Genomic DNA, 25,612 nt, shown 5'->3' with positions numbered 1-25,612 from the left:
TATCCTTCTTTATCATATGCCATTGAAAATTTGGGGCTTTGAGTGCACAAGGACCAAAGTATTATTCAAGCTTCAAAAGAAAGCAATTAGAATAATATTTGGGAAAATCATGGCGTTCTTCTTGCAAACCCCTTTTTACTGACAACAACATATTAACTTTTCCATCCATTTACATTCTACATGTTGTCAAGTATGTCCATAGAAACTTACCTTTGTTCAAGTCTGACACTCTTCCACACATCTACGATCTCCGGGAATCGGGAAAAATCTCTGTTCCTAGGCATAAAACTGCTTTTTATGAACACCACCCTTAAATATAATGGGATCAGGCTTTACAATGCACTACCGGGGGAGCTCAAGTCAGAGAATAATTTCAATTCTTTCGGAAACGGGGTAAAGAAAATTCTATTACAGCGGTGTTGTTACAGCATCGGGGATTTCTTGTCCTGATGACGAATTGAATGTAAATAGGTATGGGAACGAGCTAGTTGTAGATAGCTCTTTTCTTATTGTAACCCATAGAAATGTGCAATGTGATAATCATATGTAATTACTGTTGTACTGGATTACTTCGTTTATTTTTGGTTGACACTATTGTATGGTTGAAAAACTGTAAAAAATAAAGATTTTTGAGTTTGAGTTTCAGGTTCGAGTCTCGGCGGAGCAAGTAATTTTTGCGATTCCATGTTTACTGAACATTATATATAATTTTATATATTTTCTTCATATCCTTTTATAATACAAGAACAATTTTAATCTTATAGTACTATGAGGTAGCATGGATTTTCCCAATGCCTGTTATGCATACATTGTTCTTTCTAACACAAAAAAATCCGTAGCAGTGTAAATAAAGTCTAACCTATTGTAATCTACATAATTCTTATACTCAGATAATTTATAATAACTGTGCAGTAGTAATAATAAAATAACTTCTTTCTTAATAGTTTCTTCAAGACATTATATAAGGCATTATTGTGGCATTGTTGGTAATTACTTAGAATTTATTACAAGAATTGATTAAATTTAATCATAATAAATTTATAAATTGATATAGAATATTTATTAATTTAGATAAATAAAAACATCAACAGTAACTTTAGTATACTATTAGATTGGTTATGTTAATTTAAAACCTCATAATAAGAATAAAAAATTGTACATGTAACCTATTTAGAAATTACTCAATATAGCCTGAATGAAAACTACTCCAAAAATCCAAAAGTATACAGTAAATCCACTGATGTGAAGTCAGAAGCATGCGATTAACAAATTCAGGACAACAGATAATTTCAAAACATTTCTCTATGGTTTAAAATTTTTGAAAAATAATGGCTAAAGTCAGGGTAATTGTGAAAGTAACGGCCGTAGTGGCATAATACGAATTCTGTGTTAACAACTTATTGGATTTGCCCTACTGAACAAAACAATATAAGGTTTCACGGGGTGGATATGAGAAATAACGAAGTTGTAGAACAGAAATGGAACTGCTATTCACATGCGGAGTAATATCTCCATGTTCTACATCCCCGTCGGGCGTCACGTGACCTTTTGTAACCGTGATGACGTCATCGGATGCGTTGCCATCTTAGGAAAAGTATTTGAAAAATAATACTGAAATGAGCAGAATTTTGACCCAAATAAACAATGTTTTTCTTACTTTCTAGCACAAATGAATTAGTATTTATCAGGTGGAGACGAGTGCCTCCGGCTATCAGTGCAGGCTGTCGCATGGTGCTGGCCCGCACATATGATAGGAAAAGAAAAACATCCCTCAAGATAGAACGTATCAGTAAATTATCAAATACTAGAGGGGCTGATCAGAAATATAAATTGAAAAGTAATGCAAAGAAATTTATTTGAAGTGTAAAGAATCATGTAAAAACCCAATATTAATATATAAATGGACGGGTAGGGTACGATAAGCGGACCCGGTTTTTTATATCGAAGAATGTAATCATCAATACCTAATATTCGCATCTCAAATCCTAACTATCAATCGATATAAAAGTATCTATAGTCCTCAATAACAATCATATGTTTGAAATTAAAATATGGATTTAATATTTACAGTGATTAAACAAATTATTATAAGCAAAATTAGGAAAACTGAAGACGACCATGTTTGCTCCTCTCACAGTTACACTTGTTTCTTTCCCACAAATTTCACATAATGGATTTTTCGTTACGAGTCCAACATGTTAAAGCCATGTAAAACATGTCTTATCATCTTTCATAGCAATGTGTAGTTTTCTAAAATTGACTGCCATTTTTAATAATCAAATGTTACTTATATGTAAAATTGAAATATTACCTTACATGTATTATTTGAAAGTGTTTACAGCTGTTGATATAGATTATTTGTTATTTGTTCAAAATAATTAATCAGTATCGATTGATTATATCGGTAGTTATGATTAAGTAATATCGTTTGCCAATTTCGATATAAAAAACCGGGTCCGCTTATCGTACCCTACCCAAATGGGCAGTATTAGAGAACACTTACCATTAAAAGGAAATAATCTTGTTTCGGTCAAAACACTCTGATACTATAATTCGTTGAACTAGTGGATGGTTAATCCATGATTGACAAGCACGGCACTCTATCCAAACTACAGTACACAGTACACTTTATTTATCCCAGGGACCCTAAAAATGTCCATGTCAAATTTTAACACAATCATTGAAGAGTTTATGTGTGGAAGCAAAACAAACAAAGGCACTTTCACATTTATATATAGTCAAGGTAGAGTTCGATGATGGTGCATGTCACCCCATGGGAATTGGCTGAGAGCTAGCAAAGCCAATAACTCAAAGTGATATTTTTGAGGATGAATTAAGCTATCAACTTAAAATTTGTATATATTTTTCTATCACTAAGGGTTCTGGCAAAATCCTCTGTCTTTCTGTTTGCCTATCTGCCTTTGTACATGATTTCGGTATACTGAATGATTAAAAAATGATTAACCTATACACTTGAAATTAGACATACGAGGGGGTACCCAAAAAAAACCGGAATTATTTTATAAAAATTATATATTATCAAATTTTTTACAATACGACCTTATCTCCTTCAAAATAATCTCCATTACAACTAATACACTTGTCCCAACGGTATTTCCATTGATCAAAACATTTTTTGTAGTCATCTTTAGAAATGGCTGCAAGCTCGAGCTTCGTTTTTTTCTTAACCTCTTCAACGCTGTCAAATCGTTGACCTTTCAAGCCTCTTTTCATGTGTGGAAATAAAAAAAAGTCGCATGGAGCGAGGTCAGGCGAGTAAGGTGCGTGGGGCAGCGGAACCATGCCGTTTTTGGCTAAAAACTGCCTAACTGATATGGCTGTGTGTGCCGGTGCATTGTCGTGGTGGAAGAACCAGTCTCCAGTCTGCCACAAATCGGGTCTTTTCTGGCGAACACTGTTGCACAATCTTCTTAAAATCTCCAAATAAAATGTTTGGTTGACAGTCTGACCTGGAGGAACAAACTCAGAATGAACAATGCCTTTAGCATCAAAAAAGCAAATCAACATGGTTTTGATGTTTGATTTGACTTGCCGACATTTTTTTGGACGAGGTGAAGATGGCGACTTCCATTGGCTTGACTGTTGCTTCGTTTCTGGGTCATAACCATAGCACCATGACTCATCACCAGTAATTACCTTTTCCAGAAAATCGGGATCATTTTCGAGATGTTCTTTCAGAAGGCGGCAAGTTTCAACTCGATGTGCCTTTTGATGGTCAGTCAGAAGTCGAGGAACAAATTTGGCAGCAACCCTTTTCAGTCCTAAATCTCCTGTTAAAATTCGCTGAACCGAGCTCCAAGTTAATCCCACTACTCTCTGATAGTTCCTCAATTGTCTGTCGACGGTCGGTGAGCACAAGTTCACGAATTTTCTCAACATTTTCGTCCGTTCGAGAGGTTGATGGACGTCCAGAACGAGGTTTGTCTTCAATCGACAAGTCGCCATTTTTAAATCGAGCGAACCACTCGTAGACCTGAGTTTTCCCCATAGCATCATCTTTGTAAGCTGTATTCAACATTAAAATAGTTTCTGCAGCATTTTTACCAAGTAAAAAACAAAATTTCACAGCTGCACGTTGTTCACTTAAACTTACCATGACAAAAAATGAAACAAGAACAAAACAGGGTTAGCGAAAACAGTCACTATGAACGAACAGAATGCACTAGGACAACGGAACTGGGGTCACTGAGCTCGCAATGGGTTGCGCGACACACGCCTAGCGGCAGGAATGTGTACTACACGCTGCCAGCTGCCAGCAATACAATTCCGGTTTTTTTTGGGTACCCCCTCGTATAACTTCATTTTAATGTAAGAATGGGCTTGAAGATTATGCATTTCCATTCATGGAATTTGGCTGAGCATCATTGAAGCCTATCATTTGTTGGCTGGCAAAATTTTTCTTCTGTGTGCCTGAAGGCTATAAAAATTTCTTTTTTGTCTACTTGTCATCTATCTGCAGGACATCTTGAGAAAAAATGAGCTTATAAACTTGAATTTGTGCATGCAACTTCAACGAAGTCTGTTACATGTGGTCTGGCGAACTTCTACTTGTTTATATGAAAACTAGCGGGCCCGGCGCGCTTTGCTGCGCATTTCAATAATTTTTTGCAAAAGTTGCCCGCGGCTTCGCACGCAATTTCCCGTTGAAAACAGTACACTATATTCACTTATTCTTTTTCTATCACATTCTAAACATTGCTGAGATAATTGATAGTCGTTCCATCGTGAGCCTCTTGGGCGTATTATGAAGGTATGTACCATATTCCTGCCTCTATCTAGCTGTTACCCACGGCTTCGCACGCAAATCTTAAGAACCGAAGTCCTTATATTACTTAGTAAATTTTTTTTTTTACTATAATAAATTTTAGATTAAATTAGTTATATCTCCGATGCCACGATTGAGCTTGCTTTGTTGTCTCGATCGAGAGAATATGTACACACAGAGTTTTGAGAACCATACTTCTGTCAAAAAAAAACAACTAAGGTTGATTTTATAACATTCTTTATATTTGTAGCCAACGTAAGATAGTAATTATGATATCTGCATTACTCTTCTGATCAAGCATGAGCATGGTTTATATTAAATAAATATTGCAGTTAAAGGTGAATTTTTACGTCAAATTTGAATTGTATTATCTGGATAGTAAAGTCTATGTTTAACAGTGATTGCAAAAACAGTTTAAACAAAATTTGTCGTTTCTCTTAAGCTTACTCTATGCTTTAAAACTATAAGTGTAATATATGTTTACAAAGAACAGCTGATTAAAAATTTGAAAAGACGTTAACATATGTTTGCTGCAATGCATTTCTTATGGGTATTTCTGTAACCAGTGGGGCGGAATCCTGAATCGGGAAAGGGATGGGCATAGCTTATAAACCTTCTCCGTGGAAAAATACATATACGTACAAATTTTCATCATGATCGGTCCAATAGTTCACGATTCCATAAAGGACAAACATACAAACATTCATTTTTATATATATATAGATGTAGCTAAAATGATTTGGGACTTTAGTGCTCCTACAGGTCATTAGTTAACTAAAATGTTCAGTTGCTTTAGTAACTAAATTATCTAAATTATCAGTTAATGAACTAAACTAAAATAATCAGTTATTTTTATTATTTTAAATCTGGTTTTAACTTTTATATTAGTCCAGTGTACTTTAAAAACAAGCCAATATAAACAAAATATTTTTTACATTTATAACTGTTATTCACTGGAGTATCTAGTCATACCTCTCTTCATATGATACTACAGAAAATTGGATTACTGAGAAATTTCCCGATCAATGGACTATAGCTATAATTCACCCTTTGCGCAAGAAAGGTGACAGATGTAATCCGGATAACTATAGAGGTATATCACTCCTCAATTGTACTTATAAGATTTTTTCAAAGATTCTCTACAACAGGATTAAGGACCAACTAGATCAAGAACTTGGAGAATACCAAGGAGGATTCAGGCCTTGGAGAAGTTGTACAGAGCAAATAATTACACTAAAGTTAATTATGGCATATTATAGAAAACAAAATAAACAACTCTCGATAACATTTGTTGATTTCAAGAAAGCCTATGATTCCATTCATAGAATATCACTATTAAAAATACTGAGACATTTTGGACTTCACCCCAAATTAATTAAATTAATAGAACTAACATTAACTAATACAAAGTCTAAAATAAAGTTTAGAGGAGAACTTTCAGAACCATTTCAGATAAAGACTGGCTTAAGACAAGGTGATGGATTATCACCGCTTCTTTTTAACTGTGCATTAGAGTACGTCATGAGGGAATGGGAAAGAAATAACCAAAAAAAACATAAAGATTGGATATCAAAGGGACAACATTAATCTGAACTGTCTGGGGTTTGCTGATGACTTAGCTCTTTTGGCCAATGACATTCAGGAAACAAAACAGCAAATTAAATCTTTACAAGATATAGCTCAGAAAATTGGTTTAAAGATATTGTTTGAAAAAACAGAAGTTTTATTAACACAGCCTCCACTTGCAAATAAAATAAGGTTGGACAACCACAATATAAAAATTGTGCAGAAATTTAAATACTTAGGAGAAGTAATCACTTATAACCTGAATGAAAAACCATCTTGGCAAAATAAAATAGACAAACTAACTAAGATTAAACATGCTACTAAGAATACGTATAATAAAAAATGTCTTTCAATAAATACAAAATTAAGACACTACAAAACAGTTGCTCTGCCACAAATTACATACGCAAGTGAAACAATATTTAAAACAACAAATACTATTGCAATAGATAAGGTTCTTAAGATGGAGAGAAGAATAGTCAGAACTTGCTTAAACAAAAACTATCAAGTAGACGGAGTTTGGAGACTAGCTTCCAATGAAACAGTCTACAAAAATATAGAACCCATTACAAGTATAATTAAAAAGAAACGAATATCATTCCTGGGGCATTTGTTAAGAACAACTGAAAATAGAATTAGCAGGAAAATAGTAGAAAAACTGTGGTATAGTAAAAGTGACATTAAATGGATCACAGAATTAAAGGAAGATATGAGAGAGTTACAAATTACAGTAGAGGATTTAAAACACAAGACAAACACATTGAAGATATTGAATGACAAACACTCTACACTACAGCTGAAAAGAAACAAACAACGAATAGGAAGAGTGGTTCCGGAGGAGGAAAGGAAATTACGCTCGGAAAGGATGAAGAAATATTGGGTGGATAAAAGAAGAAAGACTAGAAAATATAAAGTGACTAAAGTGGTCCAATGTAGGCCATAAAATTATAAATAAATAAATAACTGTTATTCATTGTTAACAGTTGTGTTACGGCGTAAGTGGTGTGGAGCTAAATCTTTTTCAGTCTTTTTTAAGCAGTCGCACTCAGAGAGTTTGTATTGGCAGCAAACTGTCTGAAATAGTAGATATAAATTGCGGAGTACCACAGGGATCGGTCTTGGGCCCTTTTTTGTTTCTTGTACATATAAATGATTTGCCTGTAAATGTTAATTGTAATTCTGTTGTATTTGCCGATGACTCAACTTTTTTCTGTAGAAACAAGCTAGAGATGCTATCTGGTATAATGGATAATTATATTACTGAAAGTTCCATTTGGTTTCAGTCTAACGGTCTTATGCTAAACCAGTCTAAGACTCAATCTATAATTTTTAGTTTATGTAATCGTGAAACTGACTTAGGCTTTAAGATTAATGATAGTGTCAAATTATTAGGTATAACCTTAGATTCTAAATTAGCTTGGAATGCCCATGTAAATAATGTTTCTGTCAAGCTCTCCAGAGTAATTTATTTACTTAGACAAATTAGAAAGCTTGTCCCAAAACAATATGTAATTAATGCATACTATGCTTTTTTTAATAGTATAATTTCTTATGGTATTATTCTTTGGGGAAACTGCAGTGATGTACAGAGAATCTTAATTCTACAAAAGAAAGCTTTAAGAATTTTAACAAACTCTCCTTATAGGGCACATTGCAAACCTCTTTTTGTTCAAGAAGGTATTCTTACTGTGATAAATCTGTATATATTTGTTTGTTTATGTAATGTTAAGAATAACTTGCAGGACTATTACACGAGGAATCAATTTCATCATTACCATACTAGATTTAATGCACTGTTAGATTTACCATATGTTAGGTTAGCAAAAACTCAAGCATCACATAAAGTTATAAGCATCAAATTTTTTAATAGATTACCTTCTAGTGCCCGATCTGTGCCTATAAGTAGATTTAAAAGAGTGTTATATGCCTGGTTAAAAGAAAACCCATTTTATTATGTACAAGAATTTTTTAATATGCCTGACATTGATGTTATCTTTTTAAGTCTATATGTTATGTGTCTCTTAAAGTTTTATTGCTACATGTTGTGTTTTTAAAGTAGTCTAGTCATTGTATTTTATACGAAAAGGTATTAATCATAACTTAGGCTGTGACGATGTCTATTGCACTGTTTCTTGTGTTAAATGACAAATAAATTTTCTGATTTCTGTGTGTCATTGTTATCTTCATTATTTGTTAAGTATTCTCATAATCTAGTCAAATATAGATTTTAGTCTGTTTGGCATTATTTAAATATTGTAAGAATAATATGGTAGTAATAAAATAAATTATATTGATAAATTATGACAGTGTTTCTTTATAACTAAAATTTGATTTACAGGGTTTTACAGACACATCCATAATGTTGTCTTCTTTAATCAAGGAACATCAAGTTAAGCAAGCAGCCAGGAAAGAAGCTCAAGGTATAAAGTATTTTTATATTTTATTTAGTGATGGTGTTTCAATATCTATAAATTTCCTTACAGTACAAAATGAAGATAAGAAAAATTAACATTATACATACTTTTTCATACAGCAATAGTATGCCAAATGGTTATTTTGTACTTGGTGCCATGTACTGTATGTACATCATCAACTCCAAATTAATGTCTGGTGAAGTTATAGTAAAATACGTAATTATCTTTTTGTTTGTTTCGCTCTAAGGTTTTTATTACCAACCCTAGAAATTCCAGAGAAAATGTTTGAAGTCTCTATATAAGGGCTTTACGTTAAAAAAAAAAACTGAATTATACCATCTTTAACATTGATTGACATTTTTATGAAGATATTTAAAAAGAACTAAGTGTTAAAATTTAAATATGACAGTATAGCCAATGGTAAGAATTCGAAATGTTAGAAAACATAGAGGTTTTTGTACAGTTTTGTAAATATAAAGTTAATTTTTTTTGTATGTACAGTTTTAGGTTATCTTCCTAGTAGTGTTAGTTGTTTTCAAAAATATAAATGCCATTTTAATGAGAAACCAAATAAACAATTGAATATTATTTCATAATTTGTTTGTGTTTTTTATACGATAAATTAGAAATATATGCTTGATTTATTTACTTTTAATTTAATTATACAGAGTATAAACCTGTTGAAACCTATCTAAAAGTTTCTAAATTTAATAAATATTGTAATAAACTACAAACAAATGTTTTAAATGCTGAAATATACTCGTAATTTTTCAGGAGTACAGTACTTTGAACAAATGTTATGGTATTTTTAGATTTTTTTAAATGTTGTGCTTTATTGCTAAATAGAGTCATATAATAAGCATGTAAGAATTACAATCATAAATATATTGCACACAAGCATTTTCATTAAGTATGGCCGTTATTAAAATTCATGATGTCAGAAATAAATTTGTAACATTAATGACAATTAGTTTTTTCATGTAGTAATGTACAGAAGTGTCCACAGTCAAACTTATATCATGACATAAAATAATTTTTAATTACAATATTAGTTTTTACAATTGAGTGAAAAAGATTTGTTATTGCCTTACTAAACTACAGTCACATTACACATACTTTTTATGTTGGTATATGAAAATTCTTCAATGTCCTTTGTCCTTGCAAGTTTTCTACATTCATAGCTCAGTCAAATTAGACAAACCAGTTTAAATATCCCAGAGTTTTGAAAATTGGTATAATTGTTCCTTAATACATAAGAATAAAGGTATAATAAATCCTAGCTCGAGCTTTAAATTATTTTTTATTTCTTCAGTAAAAAAAAAAAACTAAAGAACAAAAAGACAAGATCCTGTGGCTGGTTTCTACCTCTCAGTTTATTACATGTACTGTAACTGATTTTGTGTACACTGTAATATTTTTTAACTTTGTTAGTTTTCCCCAGGAGGGTTCACTTCTGAATGTTTTGTGCCTTCCAGTTGAACTTACACTGGGTACCGCAAAATATGATGTCATTTAAATCGAAGCACCCCTATGGATGTCCAGGAGCGGCACATCACTACCCGCAAATGTTTAGATATTGAGATGCAAGGGTAGACCAATAGGTCTAGTCTACTACAGAGGATAACTGGAGTTTTTGGGCTCCCTAAGAGTTAAAGGAAGTTGATAGCCTAGATATAAGGATGTGCTATCTCTGCCCGTGGTGACTAGAGAGTCTGGTACAGAGCTGGCCTCACTTTCTTCCAAGTGTCATGACTGAGATACTCGTATTGTATCCACTATCCTTTTTCAAGGATCTTGACAGGAGGTGGCCCCCTGCCCCAACTTTACCCATCTTCAATATCCTGTAACTCCAGAAACAAGTGCAAAGGTCTTTTTAGGACTAAATGCAATGAGAGGTTTCAATTTTCTTGTCCTAAAAGAACAAAATAAATGCTTGATATGCTCTAGATTTGTATTACGGATTATACGTGCTAGTACAATATCACTTTAATCTGTATAAATTTACGGAATCAGTATTGGCTCTTTACTAGTTATGTTAACTATCTGCATGGTACATTCCAGATTCTAGGTTACATAGTTATATACAGTCTCACACCAACATGGATACAAAAAGTCATGCTCCTGAGAGTCTTCAGTGCAACGTTCACTGTCTGACAGAATGAAGATGTTAGCCCCTTTCGGTTTTCTTGAGCGGTTGATTCAATACAAAGATATATTGCCAGCATTTCCTATACAAAGACCAAGAAGGAACCCAAGTCCTTAGAGAACCAGAAATGTTGTCCTTCATCACCAGACCCTCCCTTTCATCTCTTCTAATCCATCTGTGTACCAGATCTGTGCTTCCCCCTCAATGTGTATGTGCTTTTTAATACAATACAAAATCAAATAATTAGCTAAGATAATAAGCTAAAAGCTTCATTAGCTACAGATATTCACAAAATCACAAAGTCATTTGCTTGAACAAAATACATTTGCATGTAATTGCTATAATGTTGTCTTAAAATGTTTAGAATAAAAAGTAAACAACAGAATAAAATTATCTGAAAAAGGAGTGTTTTCACATATAATAAAATGCTCTTTTAATGATATTACTTACTATATATGTGTTATTTATGTGCATTTGGCCTTACTTTTATTTATTTTTTATTTTTAGAATTGAAACGCAAGGAGGCAGTTGCAGCAGCTAATAATCTAACCTTAGCTCTTGTGGACCACCTAAATGTTGGGTAAGTTTATAGACAAAATATTCTCCCAGTTGAATTCTTACCCATGACAGTGGAGAATATATTATATTTTAAAAAATATTTTATTTTATTAATTCCAGTTCATGTACTATAAAATTATGTACATGTATTTTTTAACAATCCAGGTACACCCCCACCTACTTTTTATTTGGCACAACCAGATTAAAACTTTGACTTAAAAGAAAATTTATTTATTTTTATGGACAGTCTTTATACATTGTGGTATCCTTTAGTTCGTTTTTTACAAAATAATTTTAAATGTAAAAAAGATGTACAATAAACTAATATTTGCTACACATTTTACTAATAAAAACAAAACAGTAAATCATTTAAAAACAGCCTGCCAATTAGAGGAACATCAACTGCATGTTCAAGGTTTAAGTTACATGAATACTTTGAATTAGGTGTATTTTTCAACGGACCGATGTCAGAATCTATTTAAGTAGTTGTGTCAATATCTTTGTTTTTAGTAATAAACCTCTTGTTGAAGGGTAGCACAAGCATATCTGAACCAGAAGCGATTGGACGCTGAGGCCAAGCTTCTGCACCAGAGTGCAACTAGCTTTGCCAAACAGACCCAGCAGTGGCTCACTCTGGTGGAGGGTTTCAGCAGCGCTCTGAAGGAGATTGGAGATGTTGAGAACTGGGCAAAGAGTATCGAGGACGACATGCAGACTGTAAACTGTGCGCTCGAGTACGCATACAAAGGTGAGTGTGCTAAAGTCTTTAAAATAGATTTAGTAGAAACCTTATCTTGTCAATAGTTTATAATTTCAGATGGAACTTTTATGTGGCAATGAAAGACAAGAACACATAGTGTGCATTAAAGTTAAACTCACATGTAGAAGGCTGCTTAATTCTTTCTTAATGTTATTATTATTTAGTTTATATGGGGTTTGTAACATGTCTGGAAACACCTTAGTTTTTTTTTAATCGATATAAAATCTACAAACTTTGTAAAATGTCTAAAGACTATCTTAACTACTTTTTTATGCAATAATCATCACACGCTTACGCATATTGAGGGGGAAGGCCCTTAGGGAATGTCTTGGAAATCTTAAATGCAAGCCTAGGTTAGTATGCATATAATTTTAAAGGTCTTTATTATTGTAACATAATGCCGCAAACCGCACTTCACCAGCTTTACTCATTACATAATGGTGGAAATAAGATACTAACAAAACCGTTATTTTGTATAGGATAAATTTTATAGGAATCACTCTTATCAGAAAATAGAGCACTGAAGAGTATTAAAAATATTGAATTTCATGAAAGTATTTAAATTTTGAGTATTGCATTTTGGTTATTTAAAGAAATATTTGGGAGTAACACAAATAAATAAAATCAAGAATACAGTGTTAGTTAATACAAGCAGAAATGAAGGCAACAGTAACACTCTGCAGACTAACTGAGTGTAGCATAATCAAAGGTAATAGCATCCATGTTACATGGTGCATTTTTTATTCTATTATGACTTAAGAAAATTATAATTTTATTGAAATACATTTTAACACGTTTTTAAATAATTTTTCTTTCTTTAATGAAATGTATTGTTTTTTATAAATAAAAACATTTTATATAACCCATGTTCATACTACGAGGGCTGTTCAGAAAGTAACCTCCGGTTGGTCACAGTGCGGGTAGTGGAGGGGAGTAGCGCGCCATCTGTGCATTCACGCACTAAGCAGGTCAGTCGGCATCAAGCTGTAGTCGAGTGAACATCGTACCTGCGCTAGTTTAGTTTTTGTGGCAGTTTGAAATGTGTGCTGCAATAGAAAATACCGCCAAATGTGAAGTGCGTGCTGTCATACGGTTTTTTTACAGCCAAAGGATACTCTGCAGCAGCTATTCATCGTGAGCTTTGTGCCGTGTACGGACCACAAGTTATGAGTGAAGGAGTTGTCCGTGAATGGGTACGTTTATTTAAAAGTGGACGAGAAAACGTTCATGATGAAGAGAGGAGTGGTAGACCATCCTTGGTGACTGACGAACTCGTTCAGACAGTTGATGCAAAAGTTCGTGAAAATCGACGTTTCACAATGGCGGAGTTGTCTACTGATTTTCCACAGATTTCTAAGACTCTTTTGTACGAGATAGTGACAGCAAGATTGGGTTACCGTAAGTTATGTGCACGATGGGTGCCCAAAATTCTTACCGACCACCGCAAAACTCAAAGAATGGCCTCTGCATTAGACTTTCTGTCACGTTATGCGGACGAAGCAGAACCATTGTTAAACAGAATCGTGACCGGTGACGAAACCTGGATTAAGTACGTAAACCCTGAGACAAAAGAACAATCAAAGATGTGGGCACATTCAGATTCGCCTACCAAACCAAAAAAAGCCCGGCAAGATTTTTTCTGCCAGAAAACTGATGGCAACGGTGTTTTGGGATGCCAAAGGGGTGTTGTTGGTTGAATTCATGGAACGTGGGACGACCATTAATCAAGACGTGTACTGTGAAACACTAAAAACATTACGACGGGCTATACAGAACAAACGCCGTGGTATGCTGACTTCCGGTATCGTTTTTTTTGCACGATAACGCCCGTCCTCACTCTGCTTGCAGAACAACAGCCCTTCTTAAGTCCTTCAAGTGGGACGTTTTCAACCATCCACCTTACAGCCCAGATCTGGCGCCAAGCGACTATCACCTCTTCATGCATATGAAGAAATGGCTCGGGTCCCAGCGGTTTGATGACGACGAAGAGCTCAAAGATGCGGTCACAGGCTGGCTCAAGGCACAGGCGGGTGATTTTTATGCAGAAGGAATTTCAAAGCTTGTGAAGAGATACGATAAGTGCCTCAATCGTGATGGAGACTATGTCGAAAAATAGTGCAAAGATGTAGTTGTAAGATGTATATATTAAAATATTTTTACTTAACTTGGTGTATTTTTTTCAATCGACCGGAGGTTACTTTCTGAACAGCCCTCGTATAAAAATGTTACATTTTTATTATTAGCCATTTCTATTTGAGCCTGATTACAAAATTGTGTAAATTTCATACATTAAATTCCTGTAGTAACACACGAATGATAAAACAATTTCCACTACTTCTAGGGAAGGTATTATAAAAAGCTATGAGTGTTGAATGAAAGTGATACTAATAAAATTCAAAATTAGTAAACAAACAATGCCAACAAGGCTCGGTTGCTTATGCATTGTTTAGATACTAGTGTGGGGAAAGACAGGTAAATTGATGTCAACTCACTGATGTTGCTCTCGCTTGATACTAGACACAAGCAAATATGGAATATTTGTTCATTCAAATTTGGGATAAATAAATAAAATATTTGAGATATCTAATACGTGATACTTGACAAAGGGTAATCTTACATTATGAAATTTCTTGACTCTACTGAATAATCAACATTTTTATTCTCTTATGATGTGAGTACAAGTAACTTAATTTTTTCTGATGTAGGAGTGTAAATATAAAGGCTCAGTTTTTGAAGTAGCTATTACTTTATTATAGGTATTCATTACGGCCTCTTGTATGTCTACATCACGCATATCAAACAATAATTTTTAATATATGCGTGTTGTTCTTAGACACTGCTTAGAATGTATTACAGTGATTCTTAACCCTAGAACTGGCAGTCATTTCATCCTGTAGTGTCGGGCTGTTTTGGAGCTTCGCGCAAGGTTTTTTTAAAAAAATTATTAAAAATATAAAATAAAAGCAATATAAATAAGAGTATATATTTTTGTGTTCAGAATTAAACGTAGAATTGCACTATATTGTAAAATTAACCATCCAAAATTTTCTAATAAACACTTTTTTTAATCAAATATAAAATTTACGAAAAATATTTCTTAAATTTGGGGGGGACCATACCTAGCAAATGAAGTTATAGTGAGAAATATTTATAAGTGAGATAGCCATTCTGTGTCAAATTTTATCTAGTTTCAGAAAAACATAAACATTATACACATTGATGAAAGCATCATAAAGTTATAGAACAAAAAGCAGCGATGCGTATAAATTCTGAAAATCGGGTGTACACGTAAGACTTTGGTAAAACAAGTTTTGCTAATACATTTATCTATGAATACATGTTATTTTGCATATTTTATTACTTAGAATAAAATAGAATATACAGTAGTAATGAAATAATTACCATAAATTATTTTTTGAAAAGTAAAAAAAGTTAAATTTTGCCATTATTCAAAAATTTTGCGAAAAATTTTCATTCAGCAAAATATAAAATAGTTTCTAAAGCTTGTACTATATCAAAATTTATAAATTTATGGCTTATAAGTAATAGGAAATATTATGTAGTTAGAAAACTATAAATATAACTAAAGATATTGAAAAAATATAGAATAACCCAAACAGTTATTATATATAACCAAAGAAATTACAGGAGATATATATTTTATTGTGAAAACTATCTATTTACCAAAAATAAATAGTTACTTCAGAGCTAAAAGAGTGCTATAAATAACGTTTAGTAAGTGAAAACAATAACAAACTATGTGAAATGAATTTTAGCCAAGTAATTTTGCCATAGCCTACACAAAGCCGGTAATTTCTCAAACATATTTCTGTAAATAGAAATTGATTTATTCTAAAATATATATGTTTACACTACTACGACATCAAACAACACACTACACATTAAATACGACACTAAAACACGCGTAAAACTATAAAAACTTACAAATATCCACAGCTCGGCACGAAAGTAATACAGAACGGCAGCGGCAATATGGCGGTCACAACAAACGGCGTCGCGTTTTCTTTTACGTTCAAAATAACAAGCTTGCTACGTCATAACCATAATACAAAGAGGAATAAAACTCATCTGTTCCTTAGCATTTTTCTTCCCGAATCCAATGGTGCATGAATTATATCGATACGTTACCGGAGTATATTATAAAAAGTAATTATACGAGGGAATGTTTGATCGACAAAATTTTGACGGTTAACACCACAAAAGCGGCATTAACCGACATAATTATGTCGATTAACAGTTCTAGGGTTAATGAAAGGGTGTAAGAGCTGCATTTGCCTGGAAATTCTGTTTTGAGCGTTATTTGTAGACTTGGCTGTAGAGGTTGATACAGTCTTATTTAGAAACAATATAGATTTGTTGTCCAGCTCAAGTTATGAGTCGAAATTTCCAATCCAAAATCCAAAATCATTTCCAAGATGGCTACCTGCCAACAACTACAGTGAAATGTGCCATGAGAATAATGCTCTAAGATAAAAATATTTATTTGCAACACATAAAGAAAGAGAGAAATTTTATATAACATAAAACTGTGACGTCACAAAATAGTTTGAATACATAAGCTAGTGACGTCACTAACACTACGTATAATTCTTCTCAATAACAAGACTGTCTTGTTCGCTAGTCTAAGCCACCTGTGAGCCAGGCCGCTGACCTAGATAACAGAGTCAGCATTCCTCTACTCAGCATAACTCCTCACAACTGGCAATAGTGCTATCACAGGCTGTATTATATCTCTCTCCTGATACAAATGCACAATTACATTTCAAACCTGACCACACTCTCTGACCACTAAGAGTCTGACAAACTTAGTATAAATAAACAGTTTCTGAATGACATTACCCTATTGTTGACCACTAAGAGTCTGACAAACTTAGTATAAATAAACAGTTTCTGAATGACATTACCCTATTAATTGTTGACCACTAAGAGTCTGACAAACTTAGTATAAATAAACAATTTCTGAATGACATTACCCTATTGTTGACCACTAAGAGTCTGACAAACTTAGTATAAATAAACAGTTTCTGAATGACATTACCCTATTTTTGACCAATAAGAGTCTGACCTGAGTTACTAAATTTTACCTTTAGTAAAAATCAGATATCTAGCACAAAACATATATGGACACATACAATATGGACCTCCAGAATAAATCACCTTTTACCTTAGGAGAATATGTGTTTGCAAAACTCAGGGGTTGTCCGCATTGGCCAGCTGTTATTACTGAGATAAATCTTGGCAAAAATAAAAACAAATACAGAGTAACTTTTTTTGGTGACCATAAATCAGCGGAAATCAAACAAGCTGATTTGTACCCCTACCTTGAATATAAAACAAATTTTGGTCAACCAAAAACAGATAACTTTAAAAACAAATTAATAAATCAAGCATTAGTGGAGGCAGAGCAATCTTACTCCAGTAATAAATGTGACGACCCATGCAGTGTTCTCCATGACTCCAACCAGGAACTTGAGGATACACAGCAGACAGAGGCACAAGTATGTCAGCCAACCATAAACGACATCCAAACAAAAATACAAAACAGCAACGACTCTGACCTGGAAACATCTCTCTCTCTTGCTGCGGAGGCTGGCAACATACTCCTTTCCGAAAACTATAAATTGAAGCAAGACCTACATGAAATGACTTTGAAAAACTCTCACTTGGCTAAACAAATAATGGACTCTACCCAAATTGGCCAAACTAGATACGAAATGCAAATTGAGGAACTAGAGAAAGAGAATGAAAAACTTTTAAGTAGAACTGCATCCCTTATAGACACTATACAACAGCTGGAAATTAAGTTCTCTAAAGAGAAGGAATTGCGTATACAATTAGAAGCACTTTTTGAGGAACAAGACCAAGATAAAGAAAAAGATATTTGTAAATATGAAAATGATATATTACAGTTAAAGGAAATCATAGAACAATTAAAAAATGAAAACCAAAACATTATCTATAAAAACACCAAAAGCAGTATAGTTAAAAAAAATTCAGAAACCCAAACTAATCCTACGACATCTGAAACACTAAACAACTCTCCAGTACTCCTCACACAAATCGCACAACTAAGCATCCGGCAAGACAAGACACACTGGAACAGCAGATGAAATCTCTTCAGGATCATTCTAAAATTTTAGATTTATTGTGCCTGGCCAAATCTGAGACTGATAAATTCCAAAGCAGTGAAGAAACTATCCCACACCACTTAATACAAGATCGTACTAAAAACCCCAATGAGGACTTGACCGGGAGAGTCAGTCAAACTCCAACAAAAAAACTGAACTCGTTACAAACAGGGAGAGTCAGACAAACTCCGACTAAAAAACTGAAAAATTCAAAAAACATTTTAACAAACCCCACTGCCTCATTTACAAACACAAACGCTAACAAAATGAGGAGGGATAATATGTTCAGCGTGTCACTGCAGGTTGCCAAAAGTAAAGTCAAAGTATACTCAGCGGAGGTGCCAACCCCTCCAGTACTGGAAGTTAACATAACACACCCAGTATATCCTCAGTTGGGCCAAAACACGCAAATAAAGTCGCTTCTCGGCTTTCCAAGATCTCCACCAGTCTGGGCTAAGATCCGAGAGGAAGGGGAAAGTGTTCAGGAGTTTTTCAACCGGCACATAGAAGAGTACAAAATAATTTCTTTGGGAACCCAGCCTAAACATGAGGCTACATCAGGACAAGAACATTGCCCGGGAAAGGCCCACCTGTCTACAACAGCTGAAAACTGCAACTCCAATACAGAAAATGACAACTATCCTGACATCCCCGTTAGTGTTCAACGTAACCAGGCCGATAGCCATCAGCCACACTTAGATAGGAACGACACCTCTCAAAGCACAAATATACTCTGACGTCTCTACAGACATGAGCACTTTTTTCGAACTCAGCCCCAAGAAACAGGAAAAGCAAACAATTTAACAATCCCTCACCAGAACATAAGAGGACTGGCACAAAAAGTTGACAGGCTAAATCATTTACTGCATGAAGTGTGCCCCAGCCTTTTAGTATTAACAGAACACGGTCTCAAACAAGAAGAGGTCAAAATTACAGCAATCCAAGGATATACACGGTGACTGAATATTGCAGAAAAAATCACAGGCTGGGAGGTATTGCTATTTACTGCAGGGAAAGTCTCCTGAATGACATAGAAGCTATAGGAATTGCTCACCTCTGCGAAGAACTTCTACTGGAGGCAGCTATGGTTCGCATTAAAGCTCAAGGAAAACACTTTCACATACTTGGAGTATATCGACCACCTGGAGGAAACACAAGAACTAGTGTGGACATATTGTCACACATCCTGGATCATAATCAAGCTCACAATAAATCATTTATACTTATTGGGGATATAAATATTGACAATCTAAAAGAAAACAGCCCAGAGAGCCTGATTTTTAACACTGAACTAGCTACACATAATATGAGAAGATTACCCCTCCCTCCAACCCGTATTACATCTGAGACATCAACATCTATTGACTGTGTTTGCACTAATTTTATTGACCCAGACATTACTGCAACAGTTATACAGTCTGGTCTGTCAGACCATACGGCTCAAATGTGCAAGCTTGGCTGCCACACAGATAAAAACTTGACACAAACCCTTATACGACAACTGAGCAGAAAAAAACCTCGATACTCTCAAGTCCTTGCTCTCGATCAAAAACTGGGATGCTGTATATCATGCAGTGGATACGGAAACAGCTTTTACCACATTTCAAGAAATATTACAGATAGCCTTAGACATTTCCTGCCCACAAAGAAAGACCAAGAAAAAGAATAAAAGGAGACCAAGAAATTATTATGACAAGGAAACAGCTGACTTAAAATCCTCCTATTTAAATGCCATAAAAAAACATGAAGCTACAGGAAGTGTACAAGACAAAGTTACAATGGTGAGCATAAAAAAATTGTATGACCAAAAACTATGGAGCCTACAACAAAATGCAAATGCTCAGCTTATAGAAACATCTAATAATAAGTCTAAAGCAGTATGGAACCTAATCAATTCAGAGAAACAATCAAGACAACCCAGCCAATTCTGTCTTAAACCTAACATTAACAATAAAACTGTAGACAACCCAGTGGAAGTAGCTGAATATCTAAATACATACTTTGCCCAGATAGCAGAAATTACTCTACAGAAGAACAATCAACAACAGAGAGATAACGGACTACAAGAAGAACAAGCTCTCACAGTTTCTCCTATAACACAACCATTTCATTTGACTCCCACAACTATAAATGAGGTAAAATCTATAATCTGCAGTCTAAAAAATAAATCATCCAGTGGCATAGACGAGTACTCACCGAAAATAGTTAAACATTGTGCTGAAGAATTAGTCATACCTCTCACAGCAATTATAAACCAGTCATTTGCTCAAGGTCATTTTCCATCTGGACTGAAGGTTTCTAAAGTATACCCTAAATATAAAAAAGGATCACCATCAGAACCTGAAAATTACAGACCCATATTACTGATTTCTACATTTTCCAAAATCATTGAGAAATTAGTTCTGACAAGACTAATGAAACATCTCAAACACCATAGCCTACTCACAGACTGCCAACACGGATTTCAGAAACAGAAGTCAACAACCTCTGCTACCATTAGCCTTGTTGAGACCATCATAGACAGCATCGATGATGAAAAATATGTTACAGCTCTATTTTTAGATTATAGCAAGGCTTTTGACTGCTTGGGGCACAGTCTGATCTCAAAAAAACTTTTAACCCTGGGAATTAGAGACATTTCAAACAAATGGTTTGTAAGCTATCTAAATGGAAGATCTCAAGTTGTGGAGTTACAAACTACCACATCCGGTGTCACAAGCACAGTCAGATCTAATCTGCAACCAATTACCAGAGGATTTCCTTAGGGATCTGTGCTAGGCCCTATATTGTTTATCCTGTTTACTAACGACTTTCTGTAATTTCTCCAAAACAACAGCACTCACTGTCTAATGTATGCGGATGACACAACCCTTTTAATAAAAGATGACTCAGCAGAAGAACTTTATGTTAACTCTTTAACATCACTGCAAAATGCTCTCATGTATAGCAAACTCAATGACCTAGCACTAAACCCAGACAAAACAACTCAAGTGCATTTCAGTAGGAAAAAAGACCAAACACCAAGTCTACCCAATACATCAGTAGGTAATCAGGTCAAGTTTTTGGGTATCACAATAGATAACAAGCTTTCATGGACAGAACAAGTAAATAACACCTGCAAAAAAATGAGCACAGGACTCTATGTAGTAAAACGAATCAAATGGATTGGAACTTTAGAAGCTGCAAAAACTGCCTATTACACATTAGTGGAATCACATATGAGATATGGCCTGGTTGTCTGGGGCAGCTCTGCTGGAAACCTTAATAGAGTACTCATTTTACAAAAGAAAGCAGTTAGGACTCTAGCTGGACTGGAACCACTTCAAAGCTGCCGACAAGCCTTCCAGTCTCTGGGTATACTAACAGTAACGGCTCTCTACATACTTGAAACAATCATACATGTTGACAGACTAAACCTCCAAACCAACAGTGACATCCACACCTACCATACCCGTAATGCTTCCAGATACATATTGCCTCAACACCGCACTGCTCTTTTTGGTAAAAAACCATCATACATTGGTAGAAAACTCAAAAATATGCTCCCAGAAAACATCAGAAACCTATCAGGAAATCGACTCAAGAAAGGACTTGAAGACTACCTAGTGAAAAGACCAATATACACCCTTGAAGAGTTTCTGACAACGCCAAGCTGAGAAAGAACTGCACTAATATTGAATGACATAAAATATGTGACAATTTTTACTTGTATGACATTTTGAATTTTGTATGACACTATTACTGTACTTTATGTTCATGTAATAAAGGAGAAAAAAAATACCTTCACTGCCTCCTGAAGTCATCAAGTACAGTACAACATGTAGCTGAGCCAATCAGAGAGACTGCTACCACACAAACACTCATTGATCATATTATAGCAGAGAGAGCAGCACAGTTACAGAGCTGTGGTGTGACAGATGCCTCTAGATTACAGAGGGCAGAGCATCACTGATCACAAGCTGATATTTTGTGAAATTGCATGTGAAAAAGAAAAAGTCAAGCACATTACTTAGAGAGACTTTTCCAAGTTCGATGTTGATATTGTATTGAGAGAGATTAGTAATGCTTAATGGGTTGGAGTAAAGAATATAGAGGGGTTGAACAACAAAAATGATTTCATAACTTTAAAAAATCAACACAACTCAAAAAAATCAATTTAAGAATGTTACATTGAAGGAAGTAATATACGCAATGAATGAAATAAAATCTAGAGCTGTGGGATGTGATGATGTGAACATTGACATGATTAGAACAGTAAATCCATATGCCATTACAACTATTACTCACCTTCTGAATGAAAAAACTGGAAGATAATTGTAGTTCTCCCCTTGCAGTGTAGATCTACTGAGGCTGATTTCTATTTTTGATCAAAGGTTTTAGAAGAAATAGTTATTCACCAAATGGAAATACACATTCAGACAGAAAGTCTACTTCCTAGATTGCAGTCAGGTTTTAGAAAAAACCCACAGTACCTGCACTGCATTGGTAAGTGTGCTGACTCGTTTGAGACGAGGTATGAGGGCAGGTGTAGCTAAGTCATCATGTTAGATTACTCCCAAGCCTTTGACTCAATCAGTCACAGTTTGCTTCTTGCAAAATTAAAATACTTTGGCTATTGTGGCAGTACAGTTGGCTGGTTCCAGTCTTATTTGTAATTAAGGTGTCAAGTTACAAAACTAGGCCCTGTCGTTTCTTCTCTTCCAAAATCATGAGGGGTGCCGCAGGGAAGCTGTCTGGGTCCTGTGCTGTTTACATTGTACACAGCAGACCTAACCAATTGTGTGAAGCACTGCAATGTGCACGCATGTGTAGCCAGCTTCATTTGACATACAAACCCAGTTCAACTGAGTTGGGCATTGTGAGAGCAAACTCTGATCTCAAGAGCATAAAAGTTTGGTTAGTCAGCGCTGTGTATACTTGGGTGTTATACTCGACAATGTTGTACCATAGTTCAAATTCATTTATGCTGAATCGCGGTAGGAAATAGGCTCTTATTAACTAGATGCGGTGCGTGGACATTTTTTTTTTGTTCAGTTGGACCGGCAATCAGCTGATCGGTCAGTGACGTTCCTTCCTCCCGGCTCGCTGGTCAGTTCGAGTCTTGAAGCCACGACGACAAGGTCCTGTTGAGAATCGCAGCTCTTCCTCTAACCCTATAGTGTGGGATTTAGAGTAATTCCATTTTTTATCGCGTGTAAATTTAATTCAAGTTTTTTAATTTTTCTTCAGTGCGTATTAAATCCCTATCAGCCTCCGTAATCTTCAAAGTAGTAAGTCCCGTACCAGAGTTTAGTTAATATCTTTGATTTTTTTATACTGTTGTAATTAAAATTTCTAAAGTTTCCCATCTTTCAGAGTCTGAGAATTAATTACATTTTTTGAAGTATTGTGAATTAAATTTTGGTCATAAAGTTAATATCAAGTTTTGTGTTATATTGATTTTGAGTATTTTGAGAAGAGAACTTTTATTTTATTTTGTTAATTTAAACCATTTTTTTGAGAAGTACAAATTTTTAGTTTCATTTTAATTTTAATTCATTTTTAATCAGACTCTTAATTAGATTTGTTCGATTGTGTGAAGTTTTGAAGAAAATCGAATCAAAAGTTTGTAAACTTTGTTAATTTTTTTGGTAAACTTGAATTTCGGAATAAACCAAGTATTTCCGAAAAGTTGTTTAATTTATAAAGTATTAGCTCCATATAAATTTAAAATATGTGCTATAAAAACGGTACAATGTACTCAGCTTTTCTGACCACGTCACTTATGCTACTCAGTGTGTGCTTGGGAGGCCGAGGGGTGTGAACAGCACAGGTTGGTTTTGCCAGAGATAGCAAAGGTCCACCTCACACTTGTGAGATATTTTCTGCTTCACTAAACAGCTGATCCCAATACTATATACAGCAAAATATCAAGTGGTTTTAAGGCATCAGTTAGGTTAACCGACCATCCGCATAGTAGAATAAAAATTCCCTTTAACCATAAAAAAAACACATTATTATTAATTATTTGGTGTAACCCACAAGGAAAGTACAACATATGTGGTATTTTTGACATCACTTAAATATATACATTATTTCAATTAAGAAATAAATGGGTTGTTGCATTAAAAAAATCATTCGAACCCTATACCTTTTGCTTGTTTCTCCTGGAAAAATTGTTATTATTATATTTAAAAACTACAAGAAACTTCATGCAGATTCTATGTAAAAAACTAATTATTATATTTACTAATAAGAGGCCTATAATTGATTTGTTGGTCTTGTTATTACACACAACTTTATTCATTTAATCATTTAATGCATGCGAGCTTTTTTCCAGGTATTGCTAAATTTTAACTATGCTAATGTTTTAAACTTATTTTAACAGACAGTAGTTATTATAAATTTATTTAAATTTGATTACACAGTGCTCTTTTGTATTGTGTTTATTTTAATATGTATATTTTTGGGAATTATATTTTTCTTAATTTATTCAGTCACTTTAGCTTCAAATAATCCTCAACATTCTATGGTTCAAGTAGAGCTGTTTGTAGGATTAGGTCAACTGTCACAAAATATTGAATCTGGATTGGGCTTAACATTTTTATAACCTATGATTTTTACTAATTTATTAAGAAAACATATTAATGACACAATGAGTTAATGGTATAAAAGATTTGTTAATTACTTTTTCTTGTTATAAATATATCACAATAATTCCTATAACTTATGACTTTTTTTTCTTACAGTTTCGCAAGAAGGCTCATAACACAAGTCTGCTTAGCTGATGAAGAAGGTTTTAAATAAGGTTTTTTTATCTGTACAATAATAAACTCTTGTAATTTTTTGTATATTTTGTTTATTTAACGTAAAATCAATCTATTGAATTATCTGAAATATATTGTTCAGTTATTTTTTAATAAGTTGAGTTTATTTCTCACAATTACACTTAAAAATAGTTTTGGTGTTTAAAGGTCAACATTTGGTTTGAAAATGTAATGGAAAACAAAGTGGCTATCTGTAGGCATCAGTCGTGAAATCATTATTTACAGTGGCAGAGTGATTAAGGTTAACAATTGTTTTGAAATCTAACAGAATACAAAGTAGCTAACTGTTAGCATCAGTCGTGAAATCATTATTTACAATGGCAGAGTGTTTTACACATTAAAGCTATAAGTAATAATGGTATGTCTCACCTAGCTCCCAATCTATTTTTGTTGTGTATTATATTTAGTTAGTCTTATAAAATTGCTG

General features: G+C 34.1%; 1 protein-coding gene across 1 annotated transcript; it reads left to right on the top strand.

Annotated features, from left to right (window-relative positions):
• Positions 1 to 826: 826 nt before the first annotated feature.
• On the top strand, positions 827 to 25,278 carry LOC124365863 (biogenesis of lysosome-related organelles complex 1 subunit 1). Its single transcript, XM_046821953.1, has 5 exons — positions 827 to 986; positions 8,691 to 8,772; positions 11,420 to 11,492; positions 12,001 to 12,218; positions 25,108 to 25,278. Exons 2-5 carry the CDS (start codon positions 8,712 to 8,714, stop codon positions 25,125 to 25,127), a joined length of 372 nt encoding a protein of 123 aa, XP_046677909.1. The 5' UTR covers positions 827 to 986; positions 8,691 to 8,711; the 3' UTR covers positions 25,128 to 25,278.
• Positions 25,279 to 25,612: the final 334 nt, after the last annotated feature.

The sequence above is a fragment of the Homalodisca vitripennis genome, chromosome 7 (assembly GCF_021130785.1).
Source record: "Homalodisca vitripennis isolate AUS2020 chromosome 7, UT_GWSS_2.1, whole genome shotgun sequence".
NCBI classification, from domain to species: Eukaryota; Metazoa; Arthropoda; class Insecta; order Hemiptera; family Cicadellidae; genus Homalodisca; species Homalodisca vitripennis.
The sequence above is the reverse complement of the archived record's forward strand: the minus strand, read 5'-3'. Positions and strand labels throughout refer to the sequence as shown.